This window comes from Stegodyphus dumicola, chromosome 2 (assembly GCF_044657685.1).
Source record: "Stegodyphus dumicola isolate Sdum_Otavi_A_Nest chromosome 2, ASM4465768v1".
In the NCBI taxonomy this organism is placed as follows: domain Eukaryota; kingdom Metazoa; phylum Arthropoda; class Arachnida; order Araneae; family Eresidae; genus Stegodyphus; species Stegodyphus dumicola.
The window spans coordinates 190,239,406-190,267,302 of NC_140769.1; the positions used below are offsets into that span (position 1 = coordinate 190,239,406).

The 27,897-nt window shown below is 32.7% G+C and overlaps 2 protein-coding genes across 2 annotated transcripts in view; one reads left to right on the plus strand and one right to left on the minus strand.

Annotated features, from left to right (window-relative positions):
• Positions 1-6,850, plus strand: part of Mau2 (Mau2 sister chromatid cohesion factor) — a 142,105-nt gene extending 135,255 nt beyond the window's left edge. The window contains exon 18 of the mRNA XM_035361589.2: positions 3,410-6,850. Within this exon, the coding sequence (XP_035217480.1) occupies positions 3,410-3,475 (66 nt within the window). The 3' untranslated portion in view covers positions 3,476-6,850. The remainder of the gene's footprint in view (positions 1-3,409) is intronic.
• The window catches only part of LOC118190803 (uncharacterized), a 31,428-nt gene continuing 7,845 nt past the window's right edge, over positions 4,315-27,897 (minus strand). Inside the window, exons 2-3 of the mRNA XM_035361587.2 lie at positions 11,825-12,645; positions 4,315-8,570 (exon numbers count right to left, since the gene is read on the minus strand). Of these exons, the coding sequence (XP_035217478.1) occupies positions 11,848-12,645 (798 nt within the window). The 3' untranslated portion in view covers positions 4,315-8,570; positions 11,825-11,847. The remainder of the gene's footprint in view (positions 8,571-11,824; positions 12,646-27,897) is intronic.

The window sequence follows — 27,897 nt, forward strand, 5'->3', positions numbered from 1 at the left end:
AATTTTTATAAAATTAACTTTTTAACAAAATATTTGAATTCTTTACATGTTGTTTAAATATTTTTTCCAACATAAATTGAAAATCCTAATATTTACAATTAAGAAAAATTAAAAAGTGTAATAGTAGTAATTTGATTAAACTTAAGAATATAAATATCAGCACCTATTATATGCTGTTGCTGTACTTACATACAAAATTTTAAGCCTGTGTGAAATATTTCTAAATTTTGAATGTGAATTGGAAGTATGTGTTTTGCATTCGTACAAATATATATAAGCTCATAACAACAAGGCTAACATTTAAAACATTCCAATCATGTTTCGACAAACTCTGACATCATTTATATGCATTAAATTTTACAAATATAGCATTCTGTTTTAGTGTATCAAATATGGTACAACAAGACTAACAGTGACACTTTGCTTATATGTCATATTTAATGCAGTGAATCCACAGAGTGAAACTGAAGCATAACATGGTATGCTAGGAACAAAGAAGTTACATCATTAGTAATAGTATATATTTTACTAGAGTGAAAATTTTTCTGGCCTTCTAAATGAACATTATAATATATACACAGAATTATCTTGTGTTACAAGAACAAGCTCACTTGTGCCACTCTCTCAATTATTTCCTTTTTAAAATGACGTATATGTATATTGATAAAGCCTAATCACTAAACTCAGCTGTGTAATTAATAACTGAAAACAAAAATAAACACATGCTTATTTAGCAGTTTGTGACAGAACTTGGCTGATTTAGAGAAATGGCTTCAGGTGGGCAAGTAAATGCTTGTTAGGCCCCGTTCAGACGAGGGCGTAAAGGACATAAGTGGTTAAAGCCGAGCTCCGTTGCCAAGGCAACCAGTCACTGCTAAGTCACAGAATCTGGTTTAGGGCTCGTGGCACAAGGTTCCAAGGTTTCAACTTTACGCCGAGTTTGGGATAAGCGTCGACCAATCAGAGCGAAGCTAAAACGAAGCGGCTTTCTTAAGACGATTTCACAGTCACATCGAAGGCGACGTTTTTTTTAATATGGAACACATCGTATCCGAATGAGTTGTAATTGCATCCGAACAAAATAATGAGTTGTAATCATATCCGAACGAAATAAAGAGTTGATCTCGCAAGAAATCTACGATGATGACATGCATTTTTTAATGAGTTTTTAATGCATTTTTTAATGAGTTTTTCAATTTATATTGAAAAATATGGATGAAACTCGTAAAGCGAAAGTTAAGCTCAGGATTATGCACGCTGTGTATGATCCTGTAGATGATTGATCCCTTCCAATATTTTTCATTTTATTATGAAAATTCTTTAAAAAAAAGCATGCTTGCAAAAATTTTATTTTTTCTGTGTAAATTATTGTTATTACTTTCTTTCTGTCTATAATTTTTTTTAAATTATTACTGTAATTTTTTTCCTGTTTAATTATTTTTGTATTTAAGAATAAATTTATTAAAAAAAGCTGGAAATATTGTATTGGTATTTGCTTCAAATGCTGATTTTCTTTCCAAACAAACTTCATGAATTAATTTTACTAAAACATCAAATCAACATCAAGAATCTGCTGTTTTTTTAACAGTAAAAATATTACTTTAAAAAAATTATTTTCACTTATTTAAGAATAGTCACAATAGTCAATTCAATAGTGTAAGCTTTGTATAAGTAATAAAAGATTAATCTTTTGAGAAAAATGCTCTTCTGAATTCCAAGAACGAAAGATGTAGTGAAATATCCTTAAAACAGCAGTCAACAGTCTAGACAGTTAAAGTGCAGTTTTGTCTGTTCTGTTTTTTAATTACGTTCTCCATGAAAGGAATTTACTTTTAATGAAACTAAATAGCACACATAATTCATAACATGGACTATAATTTAATGAATAGTATTTGTTATTATTAACCACTCTTTATTACTATCATTTGAACGGAGTTTTGATCATTAAATTTATGCTATTTCTCTGGTAGAAATTCCTGGATAAGGTATGAATGTTTATAATTTTGATGTATTTGAAGACTTGGGTACCTAAAATTTGTCAATGGGAAATTACTTTTGAGATTTGGTCGTAAATAGAAATGACAGCATATCTTGAAATTAAATTCAGGGGTGCGGCTTATACATGCAAATTATTAAAAATAGATGTACACAAACAGCTGGCAAGACAGCAAAATGTATTTAATGATTGAGCATAAAATACATTGTTGTGTGAACGTTTCCTAGTATTGTACTAGTTGTGTTTGCTGGTCATTGTGACCAGTTGTGGGATACTAGTACTAGTGATAATTGATACTGGTAGTGCAGCAAACTACTTTAGTGATCGACAGGGACAGTGAATAAGGAGTGCTAAGCACACATGTTTCACTGTCACAGAAACATGTTCCTTTTGATTGAAAATAATAATAATAATAATAATAATAATGTATGGTAAGTACTGTTTTTAGCTTAACTGCTTTCACACCTGCAAAATAGAAAAATATTATATACAGGCTATCTGTTAGTTATCCTCAAGATTTTTTTTTAAATTAAGCATATTTAGAATATCGTATTTCTCCTAAGAGAAATTATATATAAAAATTGAAGAAGGTTTTTATGTAGTATATAAATATGCATGTGCATGTTTATAGTATAGAGAGTACTACAGTACAATGCAGAAATATTCCATACTGCTTTGTACAGAAAGATATGTGCCAAAGTATTGGTCTTTCAAAAAAATATCTCTAGACCATTTTGTTATTTTTCTTTTTTTACCTTCTTCCGTTGCCTCTTGGCTAATGAGAAGGGCAGATAAAAGATCATTCTGTTGAGCCGGTAAAACTTTGTGGCGAGTTGGAAAAGCCATGACACAACGAAAAAAACAAGCAGAGCGAACGCGGGAAATCAATCGAGCGGGAGAACAGCGTCGTAGACATTCCACGCACGCGCAAATTTAGCTTCTCTCATTGGCCATGGCTTGCACCTCGTTTTTGCAGGTGTGAACGGGTCTCCCGTACTTTATGCCCTTATGACTATGCCTCTATGTGCTTTACGCCCACGTCTGAACGCACCTTTAGGGGGGAGATAGGCAGTCGGTATACATGAATTGTATTTACATATTTGCGTTTCACTATTTTTCTTTTAAAAACAGTTCTTGAGCATAATATAGAATTTTATTGCCAATATTAGTAAATTTTTCATTTATTTCCATCCATTTCATAAATACAAAAATTGCATATTCCTTCTTCTTATATCAATTTTGATATCTTTGTTCATTTATTTGGTTGCTGATTTGCAGTTATAGGTCTTTTATTCAAAATTTATCATGTAAATAATAGTAACTTTTATTTGTATTTCTATAAAATTTTATAATGTGTGTTTGTATATAGCATAATTTATGTTTTTTACTTAATTTATTTCATTTCTTTATCAGTGGATTGAAGGTGATCCTCCTCATTTACCAGTGCAACCTCAAACACCTGCAACATCGCTTTTGTGAGGCATTATGTGTTATGTTTCATTAAATGTGCCTTCTTATCAAATCGTCTTCAGTTGTGAAGCCTGTTATCATATCATGGAGGACATTTTGCTTTTAGTGCATCCATACTATTTATCTTCATTGTGTTTGTATGAAAAAATTCTCATCAATCTGGTATTCAAAGTATATCCCTTCCAGATCTATATGAAGAGAAATTTGTGTTTTTTCCTTCTTCCCTCAAAACTCTTTTGCAGTAAACAAATACTGCATGTAAATTCTCAAAAATTTGATAGTAAAGGGGAATTCCTCTTTAAAGTAGTTGTTGATTTTAAAAAAAAATTAAATATTTACTTTTATTTTATATTATTTATGAAATGTCTTGATTTCATATAATTTATGAAATCCAATCCATTATATTTTTAAACTGCTTCTTTTTTATTCTTGACAAGCTGTTGTAGTCAGTATGATTGAACGAAGTCTCTCGACTACATATTGAGTGTGAAATACAAATTATTCATATTAGATCGTTAATGTAATTATTTAAAATACAATTTTTGATATTGATGTGAGAGTTTTTTTTTTTACTTTGTCTCTGATTGGCCTTTTGTATCTGTGTAAGTAAATGTTTGTGTTTGCATAGATTTATTTTTGCTTCATTTGCTATTTCAGCTGTAAAAATAATAGCTATTTTATCTTAAAGTTATTGTATGAAATGTTTAAATATGAGAAAGAATTCAAAATTACTTTAAAAAAATTACTTTCGGATTAGCACACAAATCTCTGCAAGAAATACATCATTGTATTAAATTATGTATATACGAGGGATGTTTTTTAAGTAAGGGCTGTTTGAAAATAAAAACCAAACAAAAGAAAAAATTTTTAAATCCAAATTTATTTTCAGATTCTACATACATTTCTCTATTTTTCATCATAGTTGCCAAGTTGTTTAAACACTTATCATACCTTACACTTTGTTTTTTAATAAGTATTAATGTAGATGTCTATGAAATTCCTTTTGTTAAATATGAATTCTTTTTATTATTATTGTTGTTGTTTTTGCATGTAAGCTGAACTAAACTGCTGTGAGGGACTGAAATTTTATTTATTAAAAAGAAAGGGCTTAAGAATAACTGAAAATTCTGGGTTATTTTGAGCTGTAGCAAATTATTTCTTTATACTTTCAAATATTTTAAATTACTTTTATATTATGTTTATATTGTCATTCTTTAATAGGATTTTATACTTTGCCTTTCTACTTTATGTTACACGTCAAACTGTATATTCTTTTGAAATCTTTGTTTTGGATCTTTGTTGGTTAAACATAATTATATAAGATTTTGAACTTCATGAGAAGTTTATTCTTATTATCATTTAGATTCCTTCACCATATTAACAGCTATGCATGAGTTTTTATTTAGATTTTGTCATAATATATGGGAAGCTAGTACTTTTAATATAATGTAGTTATAAAAGAAAAAAAAAAGCATAATTTAAAAACTGTGTGTACTAAATTAAGTTGGATTCTAAAAATATTATATGCAGAGTACCATATAAAATTTACAGTTAAGTAAGTAATTTGGATAATCTAGAATTTTGAGAAACATAACACTAGGTATATCTACCCCACCCCTTCCTGAGATCTTTTTTATTCAGTTGTTTTCAGGGAATAGAAAAAAAACACTCCTGCCTTAAAATGATTTTCCAGTGACATTTTCATAAAATTTTCTGCATTATCGTATGTAATAAATATAAGTTTTATTCAAATCTGGTATTTTAAAATACAATTCATATTGTAAAAGTCAAAACGTAACATTTTCATGCAATCTCATCTGTTATCTATTGTATATAGTGTATTTCAGCATTCCTTTAGTGCACTGTGTGAGTGTGTAAGTTTTTTTTTTTTTTTTTTTTTTTTTTAAACCATTAATGTTCGCTGTTATCTTTTTAATCTAACATTTATTTTAAATTTAGAGCATGATAAATTTTGTAAATAGGGGCCAGTGCAAGCAAGTAATTATGAGCTAACGCTCCTTTGCATTCTCGAGTTTTGCTCATCTAAGTGAACTAAAATTGTGGAATGATTAAATGCTCGGTGAATAATTTTAACTCCCTAAAAATAATTTTAGCGCACAAAGGACTTGCTTGTACTAGCTTTGTGTAAATACAGGAATTATTATTTATACTTGTTTGTGTTCAAAAATATTTTGAAATGTCAACACATAATTTGTTATGTCATAAGCATTGAAAACTAGAAATTCTTCTGATAGTGCAACAAAAATACTTTGTATTTTGACTTAACTACCCTAATCTTTATATTTGTTAATTTAAAAATGTGTTTTAAATAAATATATTATGTACAGTATATTGAGTGGAAATGCAATGCATATGTACCGGATGATCAAAAAGTCAGTATAAATTTGAAAACTTAATAAAACACGGAATAATGTAGATAGAGAGGTAAAAATTGACACACATACTTAGAATGACATGGGGTTACTTAGAATGACATGGTTTTAATTAGAACAAAAAAAAAAAAAAAAAAGAGTTTACTGTTATCGGGCCTTTTTTCTTCGAGGAAATGCGTGATTCTGGTTTTGTAACTGCTACCGTGATGGGTGAGAGGTACGCCGATACGTTACAGAATCGCATCGTCCCCAGCCTGGCTGATAAACACCTGCTGAAACTTACGATTTTTATGCAGGATGGTGCTCCACCCCATATTGCTTGACACGTGAAAGATCTCTTGCGTGCGTCGTTTGGTGATGATCATGTGCTCAGCCGCCACTTTCGTCATACTTGGCCTCCCAGGTCCCCAGACCTCAGTCCATGCGATTATTGGCTTTGGGGTTACCTGAAGTCGCAAGTGTATCATGATCGACCGACATCTCTAGGGATGCTGAAAGACAACATCCGATGCCAATGCCTCACCATCACTCCGGACATGCTTTAGAGTGCTGTTCACAACATTATCCCTCGACTACAGCTATTGTTGAGGAATGATGGTGAACAAATTGAGCATTTCCTGTAAAGAACATCATCTTTGCTTTGTCTTAATTTGTTATGCTATTGCTTTTCTGATCAGATTAGTGCTTTTCTAATTATTGCTTTTCTAATAAGTATTCATTTTAAGTATGTGTGTCAATTTTTACCTCTCTATCTACATTATTCCATGATTTATTAAGTTTTCAAATTTATACTGACTTTTTTATCACCCGGTACATAGAAATGCATATAGTATAATGTATTGAATTTATTTTATTTTGTACAGAGTGTAGTATGTTAGGAAGGTTCTTAAATATTTTGTGAAATAGCAGCTACCATTAATATCTTAACCTATGCTACCTTTCAATTTAAAATGTATTTAGAGTTGAATAAATATACACTTGCCAACTTTAAGTTTTCTTCGAGTATTTAATGCTTTTAATGAACATATTTTCTTATAATAGCATGTTGTCTTTGGTAAAGATCTTGTCATAAATTAAATATATTGATATTTTTCTGGTATAATGTAATTTAGCATTGCTTGTAGGATATGATAAGAATATACAGCCTAAAATATGCTGTAGAATTCAGAAGTTTGGGGTTTGGATCCACAAGTTCTGAGTTACTATAGTTATAATGTACCTTCAGAATAAGACTTTTTTTTTTTTTTTTGCTGCAATAATATGCAATACCGTCCGTTATACATTGAACCCGCATGCGTAAACGTATTATGCGCATACGTAAACGCATAATGCCTTTACGCATGCGCAGAAAGTTTGTAGCTTTGAGGTCCGGATTAAAGACTTTTGACTGTAGTATTAAATGCATTCATTTGTCATTGTAAAAGTGAATGGATGAGGAATAATACTGCAATATTTAAAAATTTCGACCCTTTTGAAAGCTTTAATTAAAGTTTTCTTCCCTTGATTTTACTCTTAAACGCTTAGGTAGTAAAATCAAGGAAGAAAATCATCCTTCACATGGCATAAAATTTCTTCGCATTGGAATTTATGTAGAAGAGAAGCTCATTTGTTCCTCTAATTAACCAAAATATAATACGAATAAGTCCTTGTAGTATTAGGTGAATCGTTCATTTTGGATGATGCAATCGTATAGCAAATCCTTGTAATGCTGTTCTCGTTTAAAAGAATCAATATTTTTGCTTTTGTTAATCTGAAATGTTATTTTTTCCTCCTCAATAAGCACTTCAGAAATCTAGTGCTATTAATTAACGAGCCAAGCTTTAAACAGGATATGCTTATTTTAGCCATGTTCATATTATATAGTTCACAGAGTATTCAGTTATTAAACACTTTCTTTATCCAATGTAATTGTTACTTGTTAATGCTGTAAGTAATATTTATTATAAATGATATACAGTTATAACTTTCTTTTTATTGAAAGAGTAGTTTTTTTCTGTATCAATATTCCTTTTAAAATGTTTACCTATTTTTTTAATGGCATAGTTGCATATTTCTTACATACATTTCTATTATTTGCTTCAAAAAATGAGTGACGTAAATTAGATTTTTATAATGTTTTTAGGTATTTCATAAAAAAACATAAAAATGTTTAATTACTAATATTTAATATGTTAGCTAATTCATCATGTTTGGCTAGGGATATTATGGAGTTTGATTATGGAAAAAAAAATTAAAGATGAATTTTAGTAAGTGGTATTAAATATAAATAAAATAAATTGTATGTCATATATAAGGATAAATACACTCTAGAAGGCAAATGATTATGTTGTCTTTTGCTGACTGAAGTAAAGTCAAATTAGTAGAATACACTGTAAAAAATTTTTTAAATCGGTCTCCTGAGAAATAGCCTAATTTGAAAGTGGGAACTATATACGGAAAGTGACAGATTTTACTTAAAATTTTAATGAATATATTGGATTATCAGCAGTTGAAGAATTACACGGTAGTGTAACATTAAGAAAAATGTTAATAATTGGATTTATGTACGATGCTCATTGTTTATGTACTTACTATTTACAATTCTTGTGTTTAAAGTGACAAATAATTTTTTTCGTACAAAATTTTATTTAAAAATGTAACAAATGAATTTGTTCATTGCATTTTCTTCTCACTTTGTGGTCAACTGTGGCACTTAAAATATCTTTACAAACCTGGAAAGAAAAGAAAAGAAATATATCACACAAGATATTTAGTTACGGAATGACAGTTTATTCCTTATATGGTAAATAATTAAATGAATAACAAATTTATATTTTATTTCATTTGTAAGATTCCTAAGTGTTTTAATCTATAGCTAAAGTTGAGGAACCTTAAGAACTAATAAACAAATAATCGCTTGAGTTCATGAGAAAGAGAACAAAACGTGAGAAGGGTCAAATTACCCTTTATTATTCCAAATAAAGTTTAACAGATGACTCCTTTACTGGAGTTACAATAAAGCCTCCACTCGGGAAACTAAAACTTAACTTATCTTAACTAAAAATATAGCCGAAGCTATCAAGATTCTAACAGAGTTGGCCCCTTTAATGCTAAATAACGGCAAAGCCATCAAGGGCCTTAAGTACGGCTGAGCGTAATAATAACTTAAGAGAGAGAATAGCCAAAAAGGCGAACATGCGCTAGTCAGAATCGCTGGCTCTCTCACGAAGTCAGTAAAACTTCACAATTAAATACTTCTCCTCATTTGCATTCAAACGCGATTCTGAAAATACGTTCTGGCCGGAAGTTGTAAGCCAAAATTCAGAGAGTAACTTTTAACTAAAGATTAACTCTTAAAAAAATTAACATAAACTTTTATACATTCTTGAGAAAAAATTTATCTTTCAGAAGTATCGTGTTTCTTTATTCTTTTTTCCAACTCACTACATATATATTCCATAGGATTTAAGTCCAGAGAATCTGGAGAAGTTTTGATAACTTCAGGATAGTTGCATAATAACCACAAGCGAAACATTTAAGGTTGTATGTTTGGGATCGCTATTCTGATAGAACTTGAATGTATTTTGCATTCCAAGTTTTCTTGTAGACGCTTTCATTATGAATCTGCTTTTAATTTTTATATGCGTATTAAATCTTAATCCATATTATTTTCTATAAACACTAAATTTCCTGTTTCAGAGGCAGTGAAACATCTCCAGAGTATTGCGCTTCTACTCTCGTGCTAACAATAGGCAGTGCCGTTTAGACGGTGTAGTGGTTAAGGGAGCCTGGGGCCCGGGTTCGATTCCCGGAGAAGGCATGGGTGTAATTGTCTGTCCCTTCATACGAGGCAAAGGTGGCCCACCTATTAGGTGTCTCCATCTGGCTTTAGGAGTGGTCGATGCCGGCATAGGCAAGTGCCTCCCACTGGAAGGCAATAAGATTTTTTTATTCAATTCTTAATCTGGCTTTCGCCACCTTAATTCTTCTGTTGGGGCCAAATATATTAAATTTTTGCATTTCTACAGATGTAATATTTTTCCAATAAAGTAAAACTTTCCTTACTATGGATTTTGCGAACGCCGAGCGTATTTCCGTACTTTTCTTGTTGATAAAGAATTTCCTACTTGCTGATGACCCATCGGATCCGTGTGGTCTAAATGATGCTCCTTAAAGTTGCAGGGTAAGTTTTGATTGCAAAGTTTTCTTCTAAATCTGCTGAATGTTTTACAGTACTAATTTTTTGGTTGGTTTGATTTTTCATAGAATAAATCTGCGGTTCTTTGATGTGACTTTGAAATGCGGTCCACACTCTATTGCATTTTCAATATTTCTAGTAATTTCATCCTTTTATAACATCTAAGGTAATTAAATGCTTTACATAAAGGATTTTTTGGTTATTTCAAATACTTTTAAACTATCTTTAAAAAGATGACTTCTCAAATTATTGATCGTTAAGTTGTAGCGTCATTTCACGTTCACATTAGACATGGAATTGTTAATATATTTTAGAAAACAAGTAATAATTTTTAAACGCAGACAATAATTTTTGTGATGCATTTTCATTTAAAGCAAAAACTTATGGCAAAAAATATTGTACACCAAAACATTTCACCAAAAATTCAGAGTTCGACATTACTGATTAACACTTTTTTAACAAATTATTTTATTACAAGAAACATTTTGATGGTATTTATTTTACAACATTCATGGTTTAAAAAAAATAAAATATTATTAAAAAAATTAATTTTATAGTTTAATATTTAGTACAAGATCTGTCCAAATATATTAAAAATACGAGTGTCCGAAAAGAGATGTGAGCTACTGTATTTCAATCCTAGCAATGAAGAAGGAAAAGTGCTGACAGGAATTTTTTCTTAGAGATCGATCATTTTTAGATTTAAAAAAAAAAAAGGTGTAAAGAAAAAATAAATAAAAGAGACGTCTTCTTCAATGACACATTTATTCTGAAAAGAAAATCATGTATGGGATTCGAGAGAATTAAACATTAGAATCAGTCAAGCACCTGAGTGTTTAGATATTGATTGGAAGAAGTAAGTCTAGGATTTGTTACAAAACCAGAGTAGTTAGCAAAGGTGAATCCCCAAAAGTATTCAATAGAATAAATTCTCAACTTGTGTCCTGGAATTCTGTGAAAATTTGGACATCTCACTTGACGATAGGAGCATTCTATCTTCCATTAATTTTGGACAGTCTTTTGTTCTGTGGTTGTGATGTGATAACCTGTTCTTAAAATAGGTTCCATAGCTATGGATGTGTATTCTTTTGCTTTTATTAATTTATTTATTTTTAGGTGAATAGCTGTTTATTGGATAGTTTGATTCATGAATTTGAATGTTGGACATTTCTTAAAGGAAAATCAAGAATACGAAGAAATCTTAGAAATTGAGATTGATTAGCCAAGTATCGTGCTAAGTAGCACAAATGCGCTAAAATATATTGAAGCATTTAATATAACCATTTTTGAGACATAGGAAATACCATGAGGGATTATAATAAAGAAGAATTCATTTAAAAAATTAACATAAAAACGTGCAAACAAAAACAAACTCTTTTGAAAATTTCTTTTCAATAATTATGTGTAGCTTTCATTAAATTTCCTTTATTAAATTCAAGTTAATTTTCATTTTATTTGTATTTCATTTTAGTTATTCATTTTTCAAATAGATTCACTCCTATTTAATTAACTGTATGTAATTATTTTTAATTTAATATTTGTGTAGTTGCATTCTTAGGTGAGTACTTTTGAAATCTATGAAACAAATTCATTTGCAAAAATCAAATTCCAATTTAGAAGGAACTCCTTGAACAAAAGCCTTTGACCCGTAAATAACCACTAATGGCAAATTCAATTGCATTTAAAAGTTAATATTTAAAAATGTATAACATTATCAGAATATGTTTTTATGATGAAGTAGAATTAGCTTTATGGCTCTTCCTTGAGAAAAATAATGTGCTTTCTTACCTGTTAAATAGCACCAGCACTTTTTACCTTGATGATTTATCAATTAAGGGAAATGGATCTGCTATTGGATCATCACGTATTTCTCGACCTCCAGGTCCCCCATAGATTTCTGGTCTAGGGATGATTCCACCAGGAATTCCTGCATTTCCTGGCTGAAAAGGTATGAAAGCTGATTCCCCTGGCACCATTCCTCCAGCACTAGTAGGAAGTAATCCTCCTGGTACGAAACCATCGAAAGATCTAGGAACTCCGCTTGGTGTCAGAAATGTTTCTCCACTATTAGGCATTGGCAGTATTCCTCCAGCAAATCCCCATCCAAATCCCTGTGCTCCAGGCGCGCCAAACATGTTTGGGTTTCCAGGTTGGCCATGCCCACCAGGACTGCCAAAAACTCCAGGTATACCTTGTCCATTTGGTATACCAAACACACCAGGTCCATTTTGCCCATTTGGTATTCTAAATACCCCAGGACCACCACGTCCACCCGGGATACCAAATATACCTGGTCCTCTGGGTCCTCCAAATACATTAGGGCCTCCAGGCATTCCAAATACAGGTGGGCCTTGAGGTCTTCCGTACACATCAGGACCATTTGGAATGTCAAAGCTAGGATATCCTCCTGGAATTCCGGGTTGATTGCTTCCTACGCTTATGATAACAGCATCAGGTTCGTGATGAGGAGGCATTTGCCGCCCAAATCGGTTAGTATTTCCTGGTGTTTGATAAATGATTTGTTTGTCATTTCGATTGTCAGCTGGCATTCCAAAGTAGAAACCTGAAGAACTCCTGAACAGTAATCCAAGAAAAAGAAAGTGATAGACCTACAAATAAAAGTAAAGTGAGTTAATCAAATAAAAGCTCAGAAATTATACATAAATTAATATGAAACCTTAAGATAGTTTCCAGTGAATTATCTTTGAAAATCGTCTTACATGAAAACATTTCTTAAATAGGCAGTGTTCCGTCTCGGTTAGAATATTTCTGTCTATTTGCACTGGCTTAACGTTTGCAGCGCCACGTAATGTCAGTGGCGAGAGCCCAGTACTAATCAATAAGCGATAAGAATGCACTCGGTCCACACCGAGTCTCCGTTCCTCTGCCCGAACAAAGCGGCAGTCAATTGTTCCTTACTCACTCATTGCCCGTTTAAGCGGCATTATTGTGCTTGAAAGAAAATAAATGTTGTTAAGTTTCTCAACTTTTTATGAATTAATATACAGTCCACAACTACCATTTGCTATCAACATTTTAGTCCTAACCGACCCGAAGAAAGAACACCAACTATGGATGATATAATATCTCTGAACAGGCAATGCGGTTGTCTAAAAGCGAAAGTAACAAAACTGGAACATTCTCTGCGTGACTTCGTCGAAAATGAAGAAAGTTAATCATTATTAGAAATGAAACTGCAATCGTTATCAGGAATAAAGCGATCCTTGGATGAATTAAAACTGCGGTACTTCAATCTACCAGCAGAGGTCTCCATAGAAAAATCCTGTGAAATTATTGTAGAACTAGATGACGATCTGGAGAAAATGGAGGTAAGTCTCAAATACCTCCTTTCAAAATTAAAATCAAAAGTTAATGCATAACCATTACTTAATAGTACTGTTGAAAATATGAATGTTAAATTACCTGAAGTACCGTTACCTCAGTTCTCTGGAAAATATGAAGAATTTCATGATTTTAAATGCCAATTTATATCCTTAATTGCTGAAAATAAAAGGTTAACTGAAACACAAAAACTTTATTATTTAAAGACTGCTCTTAAAGGAGAGGCAAAAAATATCGAGAATTGTGAAGACACATACCAATCACTGTTTCAAGCCTTAGAATTACGTTACGAAAATAAACGAGCGGTAGTTGATAGTCATATCCAAAATATTTTGAACCAAGAGAAAATTCAGCAAGAATCATCCATGGAACTTCGCCGATTATTAGATCATACCAAACGCAATCTACGCGCCTAGTACAATCTGGATAGAGTACTAGATTAATTAAACGCTAGAGTACAATCTGGATAGGCTATCTAACGCAATTTTAATAAATATTCTCCTTCAGAAAATTGACAAGTAAACTCGAAAGCAATTTGAGCTTACCTTAAAATCTAAAGATGTTGCATTACTCGATGAATTTTTAAGTTTTCTTGAAAATCGAACTTGTATCGGTGCAAAACAAAAAGGTTTTGTTATAAATTCAATTAATTCCAACTCAAAAAAAAATGAATCCAGTGTAAAGGAAACCATAACTTCTTTAAATGTAGTGCATTCAAACAAATGAATGTTGAAAATAGGCTCATTATCGTCAAAAATAAAAAATTATGTATGAATTTTCTAAAACCGGGATTCCCAAAGTGGTCGATATCGGTTTCCTAGGGGTCGACGAGGTCTAAAAATCGACTCCTATTAAATTAACACAAGTTCTTATTTAAAACTTTCAAGATAGGTAGGTACTGTATTGTTTATGTTGTGTTACGTGTACTAAGAATAATTAATATTTTTGTAGCAAACAGCATTGTTGTAGAAATGTAAAGTCTCAAGTTCGTACAAGATGTAGAACTCGGCAAGTCTGTGTGGACAAGTTTGTGCAAGATAATGAGTTCGAGCGGTACGTCTTTCAGGCGCTTTTTGACTTGCTCTCTATTTGACGCTTACGCGATTTAACACGAACGAATTCATGATCAAGTCCAAACATGTTCCTGATATTTTACTATTTAACGAGCTTGCACTTAGGTTGAAAGTTAATTTGCGTTTTAAAATTCGTTGGAGCTTGAACGATAATAACTCATATAAGTACTCATTTATTTCAAGAGATTACAAAGTTATTACATAGCTAATTAAGTGAAGTAAAGTGACTGATTACTGAGAGTTTTATGATGGCGGACACGAAAAAAAAAAATGCAGACAATACAGTTTGGACTACTTGAAGTTCGGATTTATTGCATCTCCATCAAATCAACACTTGCTGATGTGTCTCATATGTGAAAAAGTATTCAGTAACGATGCCATGAAGCCTTCAAAAATGGATGACCACTTATCAAGAGTACATGCTGACAAAAAAAGTAAGCCCTTGTCATTTTTTCAAGCACTTGAAGAAAAACTATACAAAAGGCCATCCATAAGATCGATGTTTGCGTCATCATCTATTAAAGACGATGATGGTTTACGAGCGTCCTATAATATATCTTTACTAATAGCGAAGTCGGGGAAACCCCACACAATTGGAGAGCAGCTTATCTTACCAGCCATTGCGGAGGTCCTTAACAATATATTGCACAAACCCGCACATGATATTTTAAAGAGAATACCTTTGAGCAATAACACCGTTCAGAGACGCATAGACGCGATGTGGAAAACATTTTATCCAAGTTCTTACAGACCAACAGATTCTCTCTCCAGTTGGACGAGTCTACATTACCTGGCAATGAAGCTCTGTTGTTAGAATATGTTCGATTTATCAAAGATGAAAATATGTGCCAAGAACTGCTTTTTGCTACATATTTAGAGACTGATACCAGAGGAGAATCGATTTTTCAGGCCGTGGAACATTTTTTTTAACTGACAAAGCTATTCCATGGAAGAACATTGTTTCTGTTGCGACTGATGGTGCACCGTCTATGGTTGGTCGTCATCGTGGTTTTATAGCTCACTTAAAGCGACAACTGCCTGATGTACTGGTCATTCACTGCGTGATTCACAGGCAGCATTTAGTAGCAAAAAAGCTGAGTCCTAGATTGCATAAGTCTTTACAATATGCAATAAATGCTATCAACAAGATTCGAAGCAATTCTTTAAACTCTCGGTTATTTGCACAGCTATGTGAGGAAAACGACGAAGTCTTTACTCGATTACTTCTGCACACTGAAGTTCGCTGGCTATCAAGAGGCTCTTGCTTAGAAAGATTTTCGGCCATTTTTGAATCTGTGTTGGAGTTTTTACAAGAAAAAGATCCGCATTTGAAAGAAAATCTGAACAATTGTAAAACAGATATTTATTACTTGACTGCAGTCAATCTTTGGAATGTACAACAAAGTTAATTTGCAACTCAGGGTGACAATTTTAACTTGATTAAAACAAAATCAATAATATCGGCCTTCGTGGGTAAACTAATCCTTTATAAACAAAATTTAGGCAGAAAAGAATATTCGCAGTTTCCGCATTAGTCAAAATTACCAGAAATGCTTCAAGATGATGACATTTTATTATATGTCACTCACTTGGACGCATTACACAAGGATTTTACGGAGAGGTTTGAGGATCTTTTAAATTTACAAATTCCTCAATGGATAATAAATTCGTACAATACCACAGCCATAGAAGAAGCCAATGTGATAATGCAAGAAGAGTTGATTACCATCAGCACAGACGAAGAGCTTAAGCAGAAGTTCAACCAAGGCTATCAGAAGTTCTGGTTGCAACGCAACATTGAAACACAGTATCCTACATTGTGGAACATTGCTGAAAAATACCTTATTGCTTTTCCATCATCATACCTAGTTGAAAAAAGCTTCAGTGTGGTAACATTTTGACGAAACAAAGAAACCGTTTGAAAGTCAACCAAAGTGGAGATTTAAGGCTGCAACTCACCAATATTGAACCGGATGTAGCTAGATTGGTAGATAGTCACCAGGTTCATCCATCACACTGAATGTTTTATTTTCTCTTTGCGAATTAGTACTTTTTTAAATATAATTTCCTACCTACTTAAGATTCTTTAAGTACTTAATTCGTAATAATCATTATAAATTAAACTTGAATTTTACTGAATTGTATGTCTTTTTATTTTGTTAAATTTTGATGAGAAAATGAATTCAACTTTACTCACTTAACCAAGTGCAAAGTTTTCCAATTGGTACCTTAGTACCTAGGTATTTTGTATCAACAGGAAAAAACTAAAGATAGGCCCCCTTATTCATAATCATGGATGTAAGAAAGGAAGGAGCGGCCAACCGGCACTAAAAGTGAAGCACTGCTTCGAAGCTTCGGTCACCAGATGGGGTGTTCTTTGTTTACATTCAGAAGCTCGCTTGACAAGATTCTGATAGTATTTCGACACACGACAGTTCCATACAAATCGAAAAAATGTATGAAAGAAACATTCATTTTCTTTCTTTTCGCATGAAAGAAACATTCATAGTGTGATAGATAATAGCAATTTGTATAGTTTAGTGACGTTTACGCAAAAATCACATCTTGGTTATTTTTCGATAATTAACAGCGATTTTGATTATGAATTTGTTTTATAAAATTATAAGCTGTTGAACTACAAAAATATAGATTTTAACAAAAATGTTATGCTTAAAGAATGAAAAATACGGTAACTCCATCAGGTGCGTTTGAAATATTGGCCCATTCACGGCAAGGGCTTGGCTCGTAAGATAGTTCATGCTTGTGTGATTTGTTTTAAAAACAAACCAATTGCAGCAAATTAGGTCATGGGTAATCTTCCCACTGAGCGTATAACTCCGACTTCACCCTTTCTTAATTGTGGCGTTGACTTTTGCGGATCATTTCATTTTTCCAAGGGTCAACTCAAGAGAATTTTTCCTAAAATTTATGTTGTTGTATTTATATGTTTAGCTACAAAGGCAATCCATTTGGAGATAGTAACAGACTTGACATCTGAGGCCATTATAGCAGCTCTTAAGCGATTTTGTGCTAGAAGAGGGAAAATCTCTCCCATCATTACAGATAATGCCACAAATTTTAAGGGAGCTCATACAGAGTTAAAGCGTTTACAGAAATTGATTAGAAAACCAGATGAGGCGTTATCCAACTATTTCACCTCAGAATCTATAGTCTGGAAATTAATTCCCTCTGGATCACCTAATTTTGTAGGACTGTGAGAAGCGAGAGTTAAATCCTTTAAGTACCATCTTAGAACTATGGGAGGTACTAAGGTTACTATGGAAGAATTTCTTACCATCATTACTCAGATTGAAGGAGTCTAATGATATTAATGAGTTTGAAGTTTTAACGCCAGGACATTTTTTAGTTGGCCGTCCAATCACGTCTATACCAGAACCTGAACTTATTGAAATTACTGATAATAAGTTATCAAGGTGGCAGCGGACAACAAAATTTGTTCAAATAATATGGAAGCGTTGGCAAACAGATTACCTCAATCACTTGCAACAGCGCAATAAATGGCAGTTTCAGAAATCCAATGTAGAAACAGGTGCAATGGTTTTACTTAAGAATGAGAATTTACTTCCTTGCCATTGTGCCTTAGTAGAATTTTAGAGACAATCCCTGGTACAGATGGTAAGGTACGTGTAGCTAAAGTTAAAACTGCTTCAGGAATCTGCACTAGATCTATATCAAAGATCTGTTTATTGCCAATGTAATATTTAAGTTTCTACTGACTTTATATATATTTGTGGAATCAGTTTATACATTACAAGAGTTTAATTATGATTATATGTTTAAAGCAATTCTATGGCTTATTTTGAAATGTATGTGTATTGTAACACTTTTTATGTCAACTTATATATTGTTTGTATAATTACTATTTTTAATATTTAATGTTCTTAAACTCCATAATTCAGTTTTTAGATCTATAGTAATCTAACAATTATTTATGTGATTATCAGTTTTGAAATATTGTGATTTGTCACTAATTAATTAATTTAAATTTTTGTATCAAATTTCAATGCCGGGCGGAACGTTCCGTCTCGGTTAGAATATTTCTGTCTATTTTTACTGGCTTAACATTTGCAGCGCCACGTAATGTCAGTGGCGAGAGCCCAGTACTAATCAGTAAGCGATAGGGATGCACTCGGTCCACACCGAGTCTCCGTTCCTCCGCCCGAACAAAGCGGCAGTCAATTGTTAATTGTTCTTTACTCTTTGCCCGTTTAAGCGGCATTATTGTGCTTGAAAGAAAATAAATATTGTTAAGTTTCTCAACTTGACTTTTATGAATTAATATACAGTCCACAAGTACCAATTGCTATCAACAGGCAGGATGTTGTTAATGAAATATAAGAAAACTTTCACTTCAGCGCTAATGTATTGTAATTAAGTATACTTCAAAGGAAATTATGGAAAGGAAACTTAGTCATTGAAATTCGGAATTTTCAATAAGTTTTATTAGATTGTACAGGAAAAAAAGTGTGTAACATTTATTACAAAAATGTTTTCTTATCTTCCCTTAATAACAACAAAAGAATCAATTATTGCTATTTTTAATTAAACTTTCTCCAAAAGAGCGCATTTGACAGTTTTCTATGTATTTTCTATTCCCTCTAAAATTTAGAAATTACAAAAAGTTTTTTTTTTTTTTTTTTTTTAAGGTAATTGGATAATCTCAATATGTTTTGGTCATCGATTTAAGCTTCCTTTCAAAGATTGATTTTGATTTGTTTTATTGTGTGATGTTAAATTGCTATTCTTTTATTCTATCTGAAAATATAACGCTTCGAAACTTTTATCAGGTGCTGCATAACTGATGAAGCGGCAACAGGAATGCCTGTTTTACTGAACCCATATTTTTTCTTCAATCATCGTTGGTTGATTAATAATCTTTATTTTTATACAACTAATATGTTATCAAATTTAGAACTCCAAGTGCAGACTTATGAATAAGAATTCTCTAAATATAGAATGAGAATTTAAAAATTTGGGATTTCTTCTTTCAGTAAAATTTTTGAATCTCCAGTATCTAATAAATTAGATGCAATGTTTCCGGCGTTCCTTCAACAGTTTTATTTCTAAAAGTATAACCACAGGGCCCTGTAAACTTTACATTTTACAAAGTAAATTTAATTAAAATAAAAACTCTACATAGAAGAATTACATGTCAAAAGTAATAAAAATTAACATAAGGCAATTTGCTCATGGATAAGAGGAAAAGTTATGTCCATGCAAAAATCTGTGGAAATCTGTAACTAACGGTTGAGATGATTATGATTTCTTTTTTAAACCGTTTTCTTTCAAAAACTTTTCTGACTGTTGCCATTTACCGTTAGGTTATAAAAGGAGAAATTAAATAACCTTCGGTTATCACGAGCTTATCAGCGGCCGAATGGTAAAGCTGTTAAATACTGGTATTTCGACGTAGGTTGGATTTTAGGCGACCGAGCTGGCTCTATGGTTGTTTTGCGTGGTTTTCCCATGTTAACGTAGATATGAGCCAGTTTCTCTTAGAAAGCCCTTCTCAAAAGCATGCCTACCCTTAGACAGATAGCCCTAGCGTACATTGCCGTAGTAAAATAAAAATAAACCAAATCAAACCGTTAGCATTTTACTGCCCACTGTTTCAACTTGACAACTTCTTCTTTCGGTTGAAAGAACTCCAACTTGTGAATCTGAAATTTTCTGCCAATTTAGATATTTTAGCGAAACGTCCTAGTTTTAGTAATGATATTATTATTGTTTTCTCTGTCCAACATTTTCACATGCCTTATTTTATGAATTGGTTTTCTCTTTTCTTTGTCTTCAATAGATGTCGCTATGGATTGCTCGTCCTTTGTAAGATATCCTACTGGTGCATTTTTGTTTCTTATGCTTCGGCACTATGCTTTTGTTTAAACACGTTGATACTCTTTTGTACATTAAACTTAATGTCTTCAAAAATGTGTTGAATTTTTTGTGTTTATTAAAATAATAAAGCTGTCTGGAAAAAGGTAACATATGAGAATCAAACAGTTTTACAATTTCCAACTGCTAATACAGCCTAAAAAAGTGTAATGGGTGGAATTCTTTTAATTCTGAAATTATATCTTGGAAAATGTCAAATCTTGAAGGAGTGTCAGTGGTGGCATTTCAAAAATAGTGTATTGATTTTTTTAAAACTTTATTGAAAGGTCAATTAATTTATATAATTCCCAACTTTTAAGAGTACTCAGTTATTACACAATGGCAATTTAATGAATATTGTTCAAATAAGAAAGGCTAGATCAAGATAGGAAGAATTACTGAAAGACACAAAGCTTTGCAAATGGATGTTCTTTAACAAAAATTTTTTTTTATTCCTCTGTTGCATTGTTCTTACTTATTTCGAATTCGTAAAAGCGAACAAATCCATGAACAGTCACAAATAGGGCAGGAGATGCACTACCAAATATTTCTGTCAAATAATTAATCAATGTAATTAACATTTTTGAATTCGTATGGTTTACGTTTTCCCCATTCTTAGCCGTTTTTTTATTTTGGAATAAAGCCTTAATTTATCCGAGAGTAAGTTATCCGAACTTATTTACAGATGTGCTAGTGAAGTGCTTGGATGAGTCGCGGAAATAATACCTAGAAAAGATGATAAATGAAATTATTTGAAATCCATCTGCGAAATTTTCTGTTCTCTTATGCTACTCGTTAATATACACTCTTTTGCAAAAAATCGAAGCACCAAGAAGGACTTTTGTGATCGTGACGAAATTTGGTATGAAAAAACATATTGATAGAACATGCAAATGATCAAAGTTTCAAGGCAAAGGAACAGGAATTGCGATAAATTTATCTTTTCTTGTTGTTGCCATTGTAGTGTCGCTTCAGTTCCGTTAAGTTTCTAATGAAATTTAGTTAAAGCGGAACGGCAACACCTTCTAGTCTCCGCGAAGAACGAAGTAAACAAACTTCGAGTTTTTGTCACGCGATGCTACGTGCATGTAAAATGTAAATAAATCTTATGAATAAGAATCTATAACATCGTAAGGAATAAAATATTGGTTCCATTGGAGTCAGAGAAGTGTTATTTTTCTATATTTGCACACCAGACACTTCACTGGTGTATCCCGGCGTGATCGAATTCTACAATGGCTGACGAAGACGAAACCGAAATTAAAGGAACAACTCCATCTGTCGCCAAGGTAAGCGTTAAAGTTCCTCCTTTTTGGAAGCCAGATCCTAAAATATGGTTTATTCAACTAGAAGCACAATTTAGAAATGCAAAAATTAGTGCAGATCAAACAAAATATGATTATAAGTTTCATTGAACCCGATATTTTGTCACAGGTATCTGATATTTTGCTAAGTCCACAAGATAATAAATATGAGGCAATTAAAAATAGACTAATTTCATTATATGCTGAGTCAGAGACTCAAAAAACCCAAAAATTACTGAGTGAGTTAGAACTGGGTGACAAAAAGCCATCTCAATTGCTATGTGAGATGCGTAATTTGGCTGGCGATAAAGAAACAGATACTTTCCTAAAAACGTTGTGGCTACAACGTTTACCCGTTAATATGTGTAGCATTATATCTGTTAGTAGTGAAGATTTGTCAAAAGTGGCTACAATGGCCGATAAGATTTGGGAATTAAACCCTGTTACTCCCCAAATAGCTGCTGCATCATCCATAACGGTAAAAACGGAAGTGATTGAAAGTTTACAAAAACAGGTTAGTGAACTTAGCTTACAAGTTTCTGCTTTAAACAAGCAACGCCACAGTCGTCCCTATTGTCGTAACCGATCCAAATCACGAGATAAGAGTTACAGTGGTAACAGATCTAGTGATATTTGTTACTATCATAAAAAATTCGGTGATAAGTCATTTAAGTGTAAACAACCCTGCAACTACTCATCATCACATCAACATCACAGACAAATAGTCCGGAAAACCAGCTCCCCGTCTCTCATTGACGGACAAGGGGTGCAGCTGAGTCGTCTTTTCATCAGCGACAAAGAATCGGCTACCCAATTTTTAATAGATACCGGGGCAGAAATTTCTGTCATTCCTCCCTTGCCTGCAAGTAAAAAAAATCTCAAAATTAGAACTCTTTGCTGCAAATGGTACGAAAATTAAAACATATGGCCAAAAATTACTCAAGCTTGATCTTGGACTCAGACGATCATTCACATGGCCTTTTGTAATTGCTGAGGTAAACAAACCGATAATAGGGATGGATTTTCTTGCAAATTTTAACCTTTTGGTAGATTCTAAAAATCGCAAGTTGATTGATGGTACTACATTCTCAACAACCAATGGAACTCCTTGTTTTCAAAATAACAATAATAATATTCCGATTTTAAATGCCGTAAATGATCCATATAAACGTATCATTAACGATTTTCCGGATTTGTTGAAACTGAATGTAGTTAATAATAAAGTTAAAAATCATAACATCGAACATTATATCGAAACCAGAGGTCCACCAGTTTTCGCTAAAGCCAGGAGACTATCAGCTGAGAAACTTAAAGCGGCTAAAAAGAAGTTTGAATTTATGCTCCAAATGGGTTTATGCAGGCCATCCAAAAGTAACTGGTCGAGCCCACTACATCTCGCTATGAAGAAATCAGGTGATTGGAGACCTTGTGGAGACTATCGAGCGTTAAACAACGTCACGATTCCTGATAGATACCCTCTCCCATTTTTAAAAGATTGCAGTTCCATTTTAGCTGGAAAAAAAGTTTTCTCATCCATAGACCTCATTAGAGCGTACCAACAAATTCCATTTCGCGAAGAAGATATACCGAAAACGGCCATTCTCACTCCCTTTGGCTTTTTCGAGTTCCCATTCATGACGTTCGGCCTACGAAATGCGGCCCAAACGTTCCAACGTTTCATGAACAATGTGTTGAATGGACTAGAATTCGTGTTTTGCTATTTGGATGACATTCTAATAGCCTCTCCAGATGAAGAAACTCATCGAAAACATATACGAGCAGTCCTCGAGAGACTAAACGAATTTGGCCTGTGTATTAATGCGGCAAAGTGTAAATTTGGTCAAACAAAACTTGCATTCCTGGGATACGAAGTGTCAGCTGAAGGACTTAAACCTCTTTCATCGAAAGTTGATGCCATCAAAAATTTCCCAGAACCAAAGTCATTTACTAGTTTAAGACGATTTTTAGGTATGGTGAATTTTTATCACAGATTCATACCAAATTGTGCAAAACTGCAACAACCTTTAACAACAGTGCTCAGTGGTATTAAAAAGAACTGCAGAAAAGAAGTAACTTGGACGGCAGAAACAAGAAACGCCTTCCAGATCTTAAAAGATGCACTTATTCATGCCACAAACTTAACTCACCCATCCGAAAAGGCTGAAATATCGCTAACAACTGATGCTTCCGATACTGCCATTGGAGCCGTTTTACATCAGATTGTGAATAATGCAAAACAACCCTTAAGTTTCTTTTCCCGAAATTTGACATCAGCACAACAAAAATATAGTGCCTACGACAGAGAACTTTTAGCCATCTATACAGCAGTAAAACATTTCAAATACATCTTAGAAGGGCGAACTTTTGCAATATACACGGATCACAAACCACTAACATTTGCCTTCCAACAAAATTTGGAAAAAGCTTCGCCACGACAAGCTCGACAACTGTCATATATTGGCCAGTTCTCAACCGATATCCGATTCATACAAGGGCATGAAAATACCGTCGCTGACGCTCTCTCTCGCATAGACACCATTTATGTACCATCCGCAATAGACTTACAAACTATAGTAGACTGTCAAGAAGATGACGACTTGGAGACACTAAAAAACAACCCAAACTTAAAAATCCTACAGATCCCTATACCGGACAGCGACAAGAAAATTTACTGTGATACTTCTACAAATTATAATCGACCACACATCCCTGCAAAGTTTCGGCAGAAAATATTTTCTTCAATCCATAATTTATCTCATCCTGGAATAAGATCCACGATAAAATTGATAACACGACGTTTCAAATGGCGCAATATGAATAAAGACTGCCAACTATGGACTAGAGCATGTTTATCTTGCCAAAGATCTAAAGTTCACAGACATACACATTCATCTTTGGGAGAATTCAAAGTACCTCCACACAGATTCCAGCATTTAAACATAGATCTGGTGGGTCCGCTACCTCCTTGCAAAGGATTCAAATACCTTCTAACCATCATCGATCGTTATACACGATGGATCGAAGCGGTACCGTTAGAAGATCAATCAGCAGAATCTATTGTTAAAGCTTTGATTTATACTTGGTTTTCACGCTTTGGAATTCCGAATCGCATAACATCTGACCAAGGTCGGCAATTTGATAGCCAACTTTTTAAAGATTTAGGAAAATATCTTGGTTTTCATACAAACACTACAACTGCGTACCATCCACAGGCAAATGGCCTGATCGAAAGACAACACCGAACTTTAAAAGCAAGTCTCAAATGTCATCTACTCGAATCAAAATCATGGCTGGAAGCATTGCCTTTCGTTCTTTTAGGCATAAGATCTGCCATCAAGGAAGACTTAGGTTGCTCATCCACAGAACTTGTATACGGAACCCCTTTAGCATTACCTGGTGAATTCTTTTCAACAGTACCTCATATGAAACAGTCTGAATTTTCTCAAAACCTTCAGAAAATAATAAGAGCTATGAAGCCAAGTTCTACCACCACCCATGGAAATAGAACAGTCTTTGTTTCTAAACATCTTTCCAACTGTTCTCACGTATTCCTATACAACAACATTAATAATTCGTCGCTACAGCCTGTCTATCTTGGACCGTATCCTGTAAGAGCAAGAAAGGATAAGTACTTCAATATTGAAATCCAACGAAAAGTTAAAAGAGTTTCAATAGACAGACTAAAGCCATGTTTCCTAGTGCAAGATTCTGATATTCCTTTTCAAAACTTCCACTCCAAGAAAACGGAACTTGGGGAAACACCTGCACTCAAGAACACTGAAGAAAATTCAGAAACTCATCATAAAACCAAGACTACTAGAACCGGCAGACATGTGAAGTTCCCCAGTCACTTTAAAGATTATCTTCCATAATCGCTGTCACTAGGAAGGGGGTGTGTAGTGTCGCTTCAGTTCCGTTAAGTTTCTAATGAAATTTAGTTAAAGCGGAATGGCAACACCTTCTAGTCTCCGCGAAGAACGAAGTAAACAAACTTCGAGTTTTTGTCACGCGATGCTACGTGCATGTAAAATGTAAATAAATCTTATGAATAAGAATCTATAACATCGTAAGGAATAAAATATTGGTTCCATTGGAGTCAGAGAAGTGTTATTTTTCTATATTTGTACACTAGACACTTCAGCCATTATAATTCCGTAAAGAAGCAACTAAAGGTGCCATTACGACATATCGAAGACCTTAGAGACAACTAAACAACTTCGAACGTTGTCGCATTGTAGGGCTGCATGAAGCTGGGTGGTGATACCCATGGAGGTAGGAAAGGGAGGAGGGGCCAACCCGCGCTAAAAGTGAAGCACTGCTTTGAAGCTTGGTCACCAGATGGGGTGTTCTTTGTTTACATTCAGAAGCTCGCTTGACAAGATTCTGATAGTATTTCGACACACGACAGTTCCATAGAAATCGAAAAAGGGACACTTTCGCATGAAAGAAACATTCATAGTGTGATGGATGATAGCAATTTGTATAGTTTAGTGACATTTAAGCAAAAATCACATCTTGGTTATTTTTCGATAACTAACAACAGCGATTTTGATTATGAATTTGTTTTATAAAATTATAAGCTGTTGCACTACAAAAATATAGATTTTAAGAAAAATGTTATGCTTAAAGAATGAAAAATACCTTACGGTACATTTAAAATTGTATACGTCTTTCGATACCCTTGATAGAGTATTCGCTACTTTTATTTTATTTTCCAAATGCCAAAATGTTTTAAATAAAACAAATTTTTTTCACATCCATATATTATTGTAACATGTACCTTTTAAAATTTTTTAGAGGAGAGGCTTTACTGCTGCTCATTTTAAACCCATCGTTTTAATTTTATATATCTGAAAAATAATCACTTTGGGCTTACACGTTTTATAAATATAAAATTATGTATGTTAAAATATTTGTAATTAGGCACATAGGTCAGATTAAGTTTTTATTAAATAGAGTAACGCATGCAAGGGCTATATGCCTAAAGAGAGAGATGCCATCGTGGAGGAATTTTGAAGAAAAACTGACCTTTGAGTGGGTATTAAAAATAATGCTTATAATTTTCATTCAAATTATATTCATATATATTTTTTATGTAAAACTTTCGGGTGTATGCTAAATTAGTGTAAATTACTTTACACGAAAAATATAGTGAATGCACAGAAATTAAAGATTTGCACATGCCGGAAATGAAAAACAGGAAATATGTATGGGTATTTATGCATGTGCTTGCAAAAAGCATGTATCTGCCTTTGACAAAATACTTAAATATTCATTAAATTATTTATAAATGTATTTGAAATGAAGAATTTATTCACTTATAAACAACTGTGAAGAAATCTAATTATTAAATGTATCTAATTTATTATGATTATAAATGTTATCTAAATATATAATAACCTTAATATTGAATTGTAAACATAAATTGAAATCCTGTTGACAAATACGTTATAAAACTATTTAAGCAAGAATTGTTCGTATTGGAAAGCAACCTGTTAAAAGGTATTGTAAAGCAAATGCTATGAGATGCGCACTTAAGAACGTAATAAAGAGTTTTGAAATATGTATTGTTGAAATTAAAGGTAAAAAAAATCTGATAAGTATAATTAAAAGAATTATTCCCCTTACATTTTATAATAACTCAGTTACAAGTTTTAAATAATACTTAAAAAAAAAAAACTTTATTCCCTTTCAGAAATGTTCAGAGAAAGTCAAGTACTATTTAATACCTATTTAATTATTAGGAATTAGCGAAATACTTATTTAAAGTATTTCGCTAATTCCTAATAATTCTCTAATTTAAAATGAACCGAATAGAGCATTAATTATAAATTGACTTACATTTTTCGATTTAAAAGATGCCTCAGAAGCCAAAAAATCATGTCATATTTAAGAAAGTATTTTAGGAAGAAGCTCTATAAATAGAAAAGAAATAATGCATAATTTTAATATTAATAATACAATAAACTTTGATCTTAATTTTTGTACCTTAACCGAGTAAAATCGAATTACCTTAATTTTTTTTTCTAATGTACTTAACGAAAACTTGGGAAAATATTTCATTCAAATTAAACCATTCTGAGAAAACTGTCCTGTGAAAAGTATAGCATTTAATTCTGTTCAGAATGAAATGTTGTTTAAAAATATGTTGTTTTCACATACTTAGGACTCTGAAGTGTTGTAGAAAAGAAAATATATACATCTATATGTATATTTACGACGTAATTACAAAATATTTACATCCGAACGC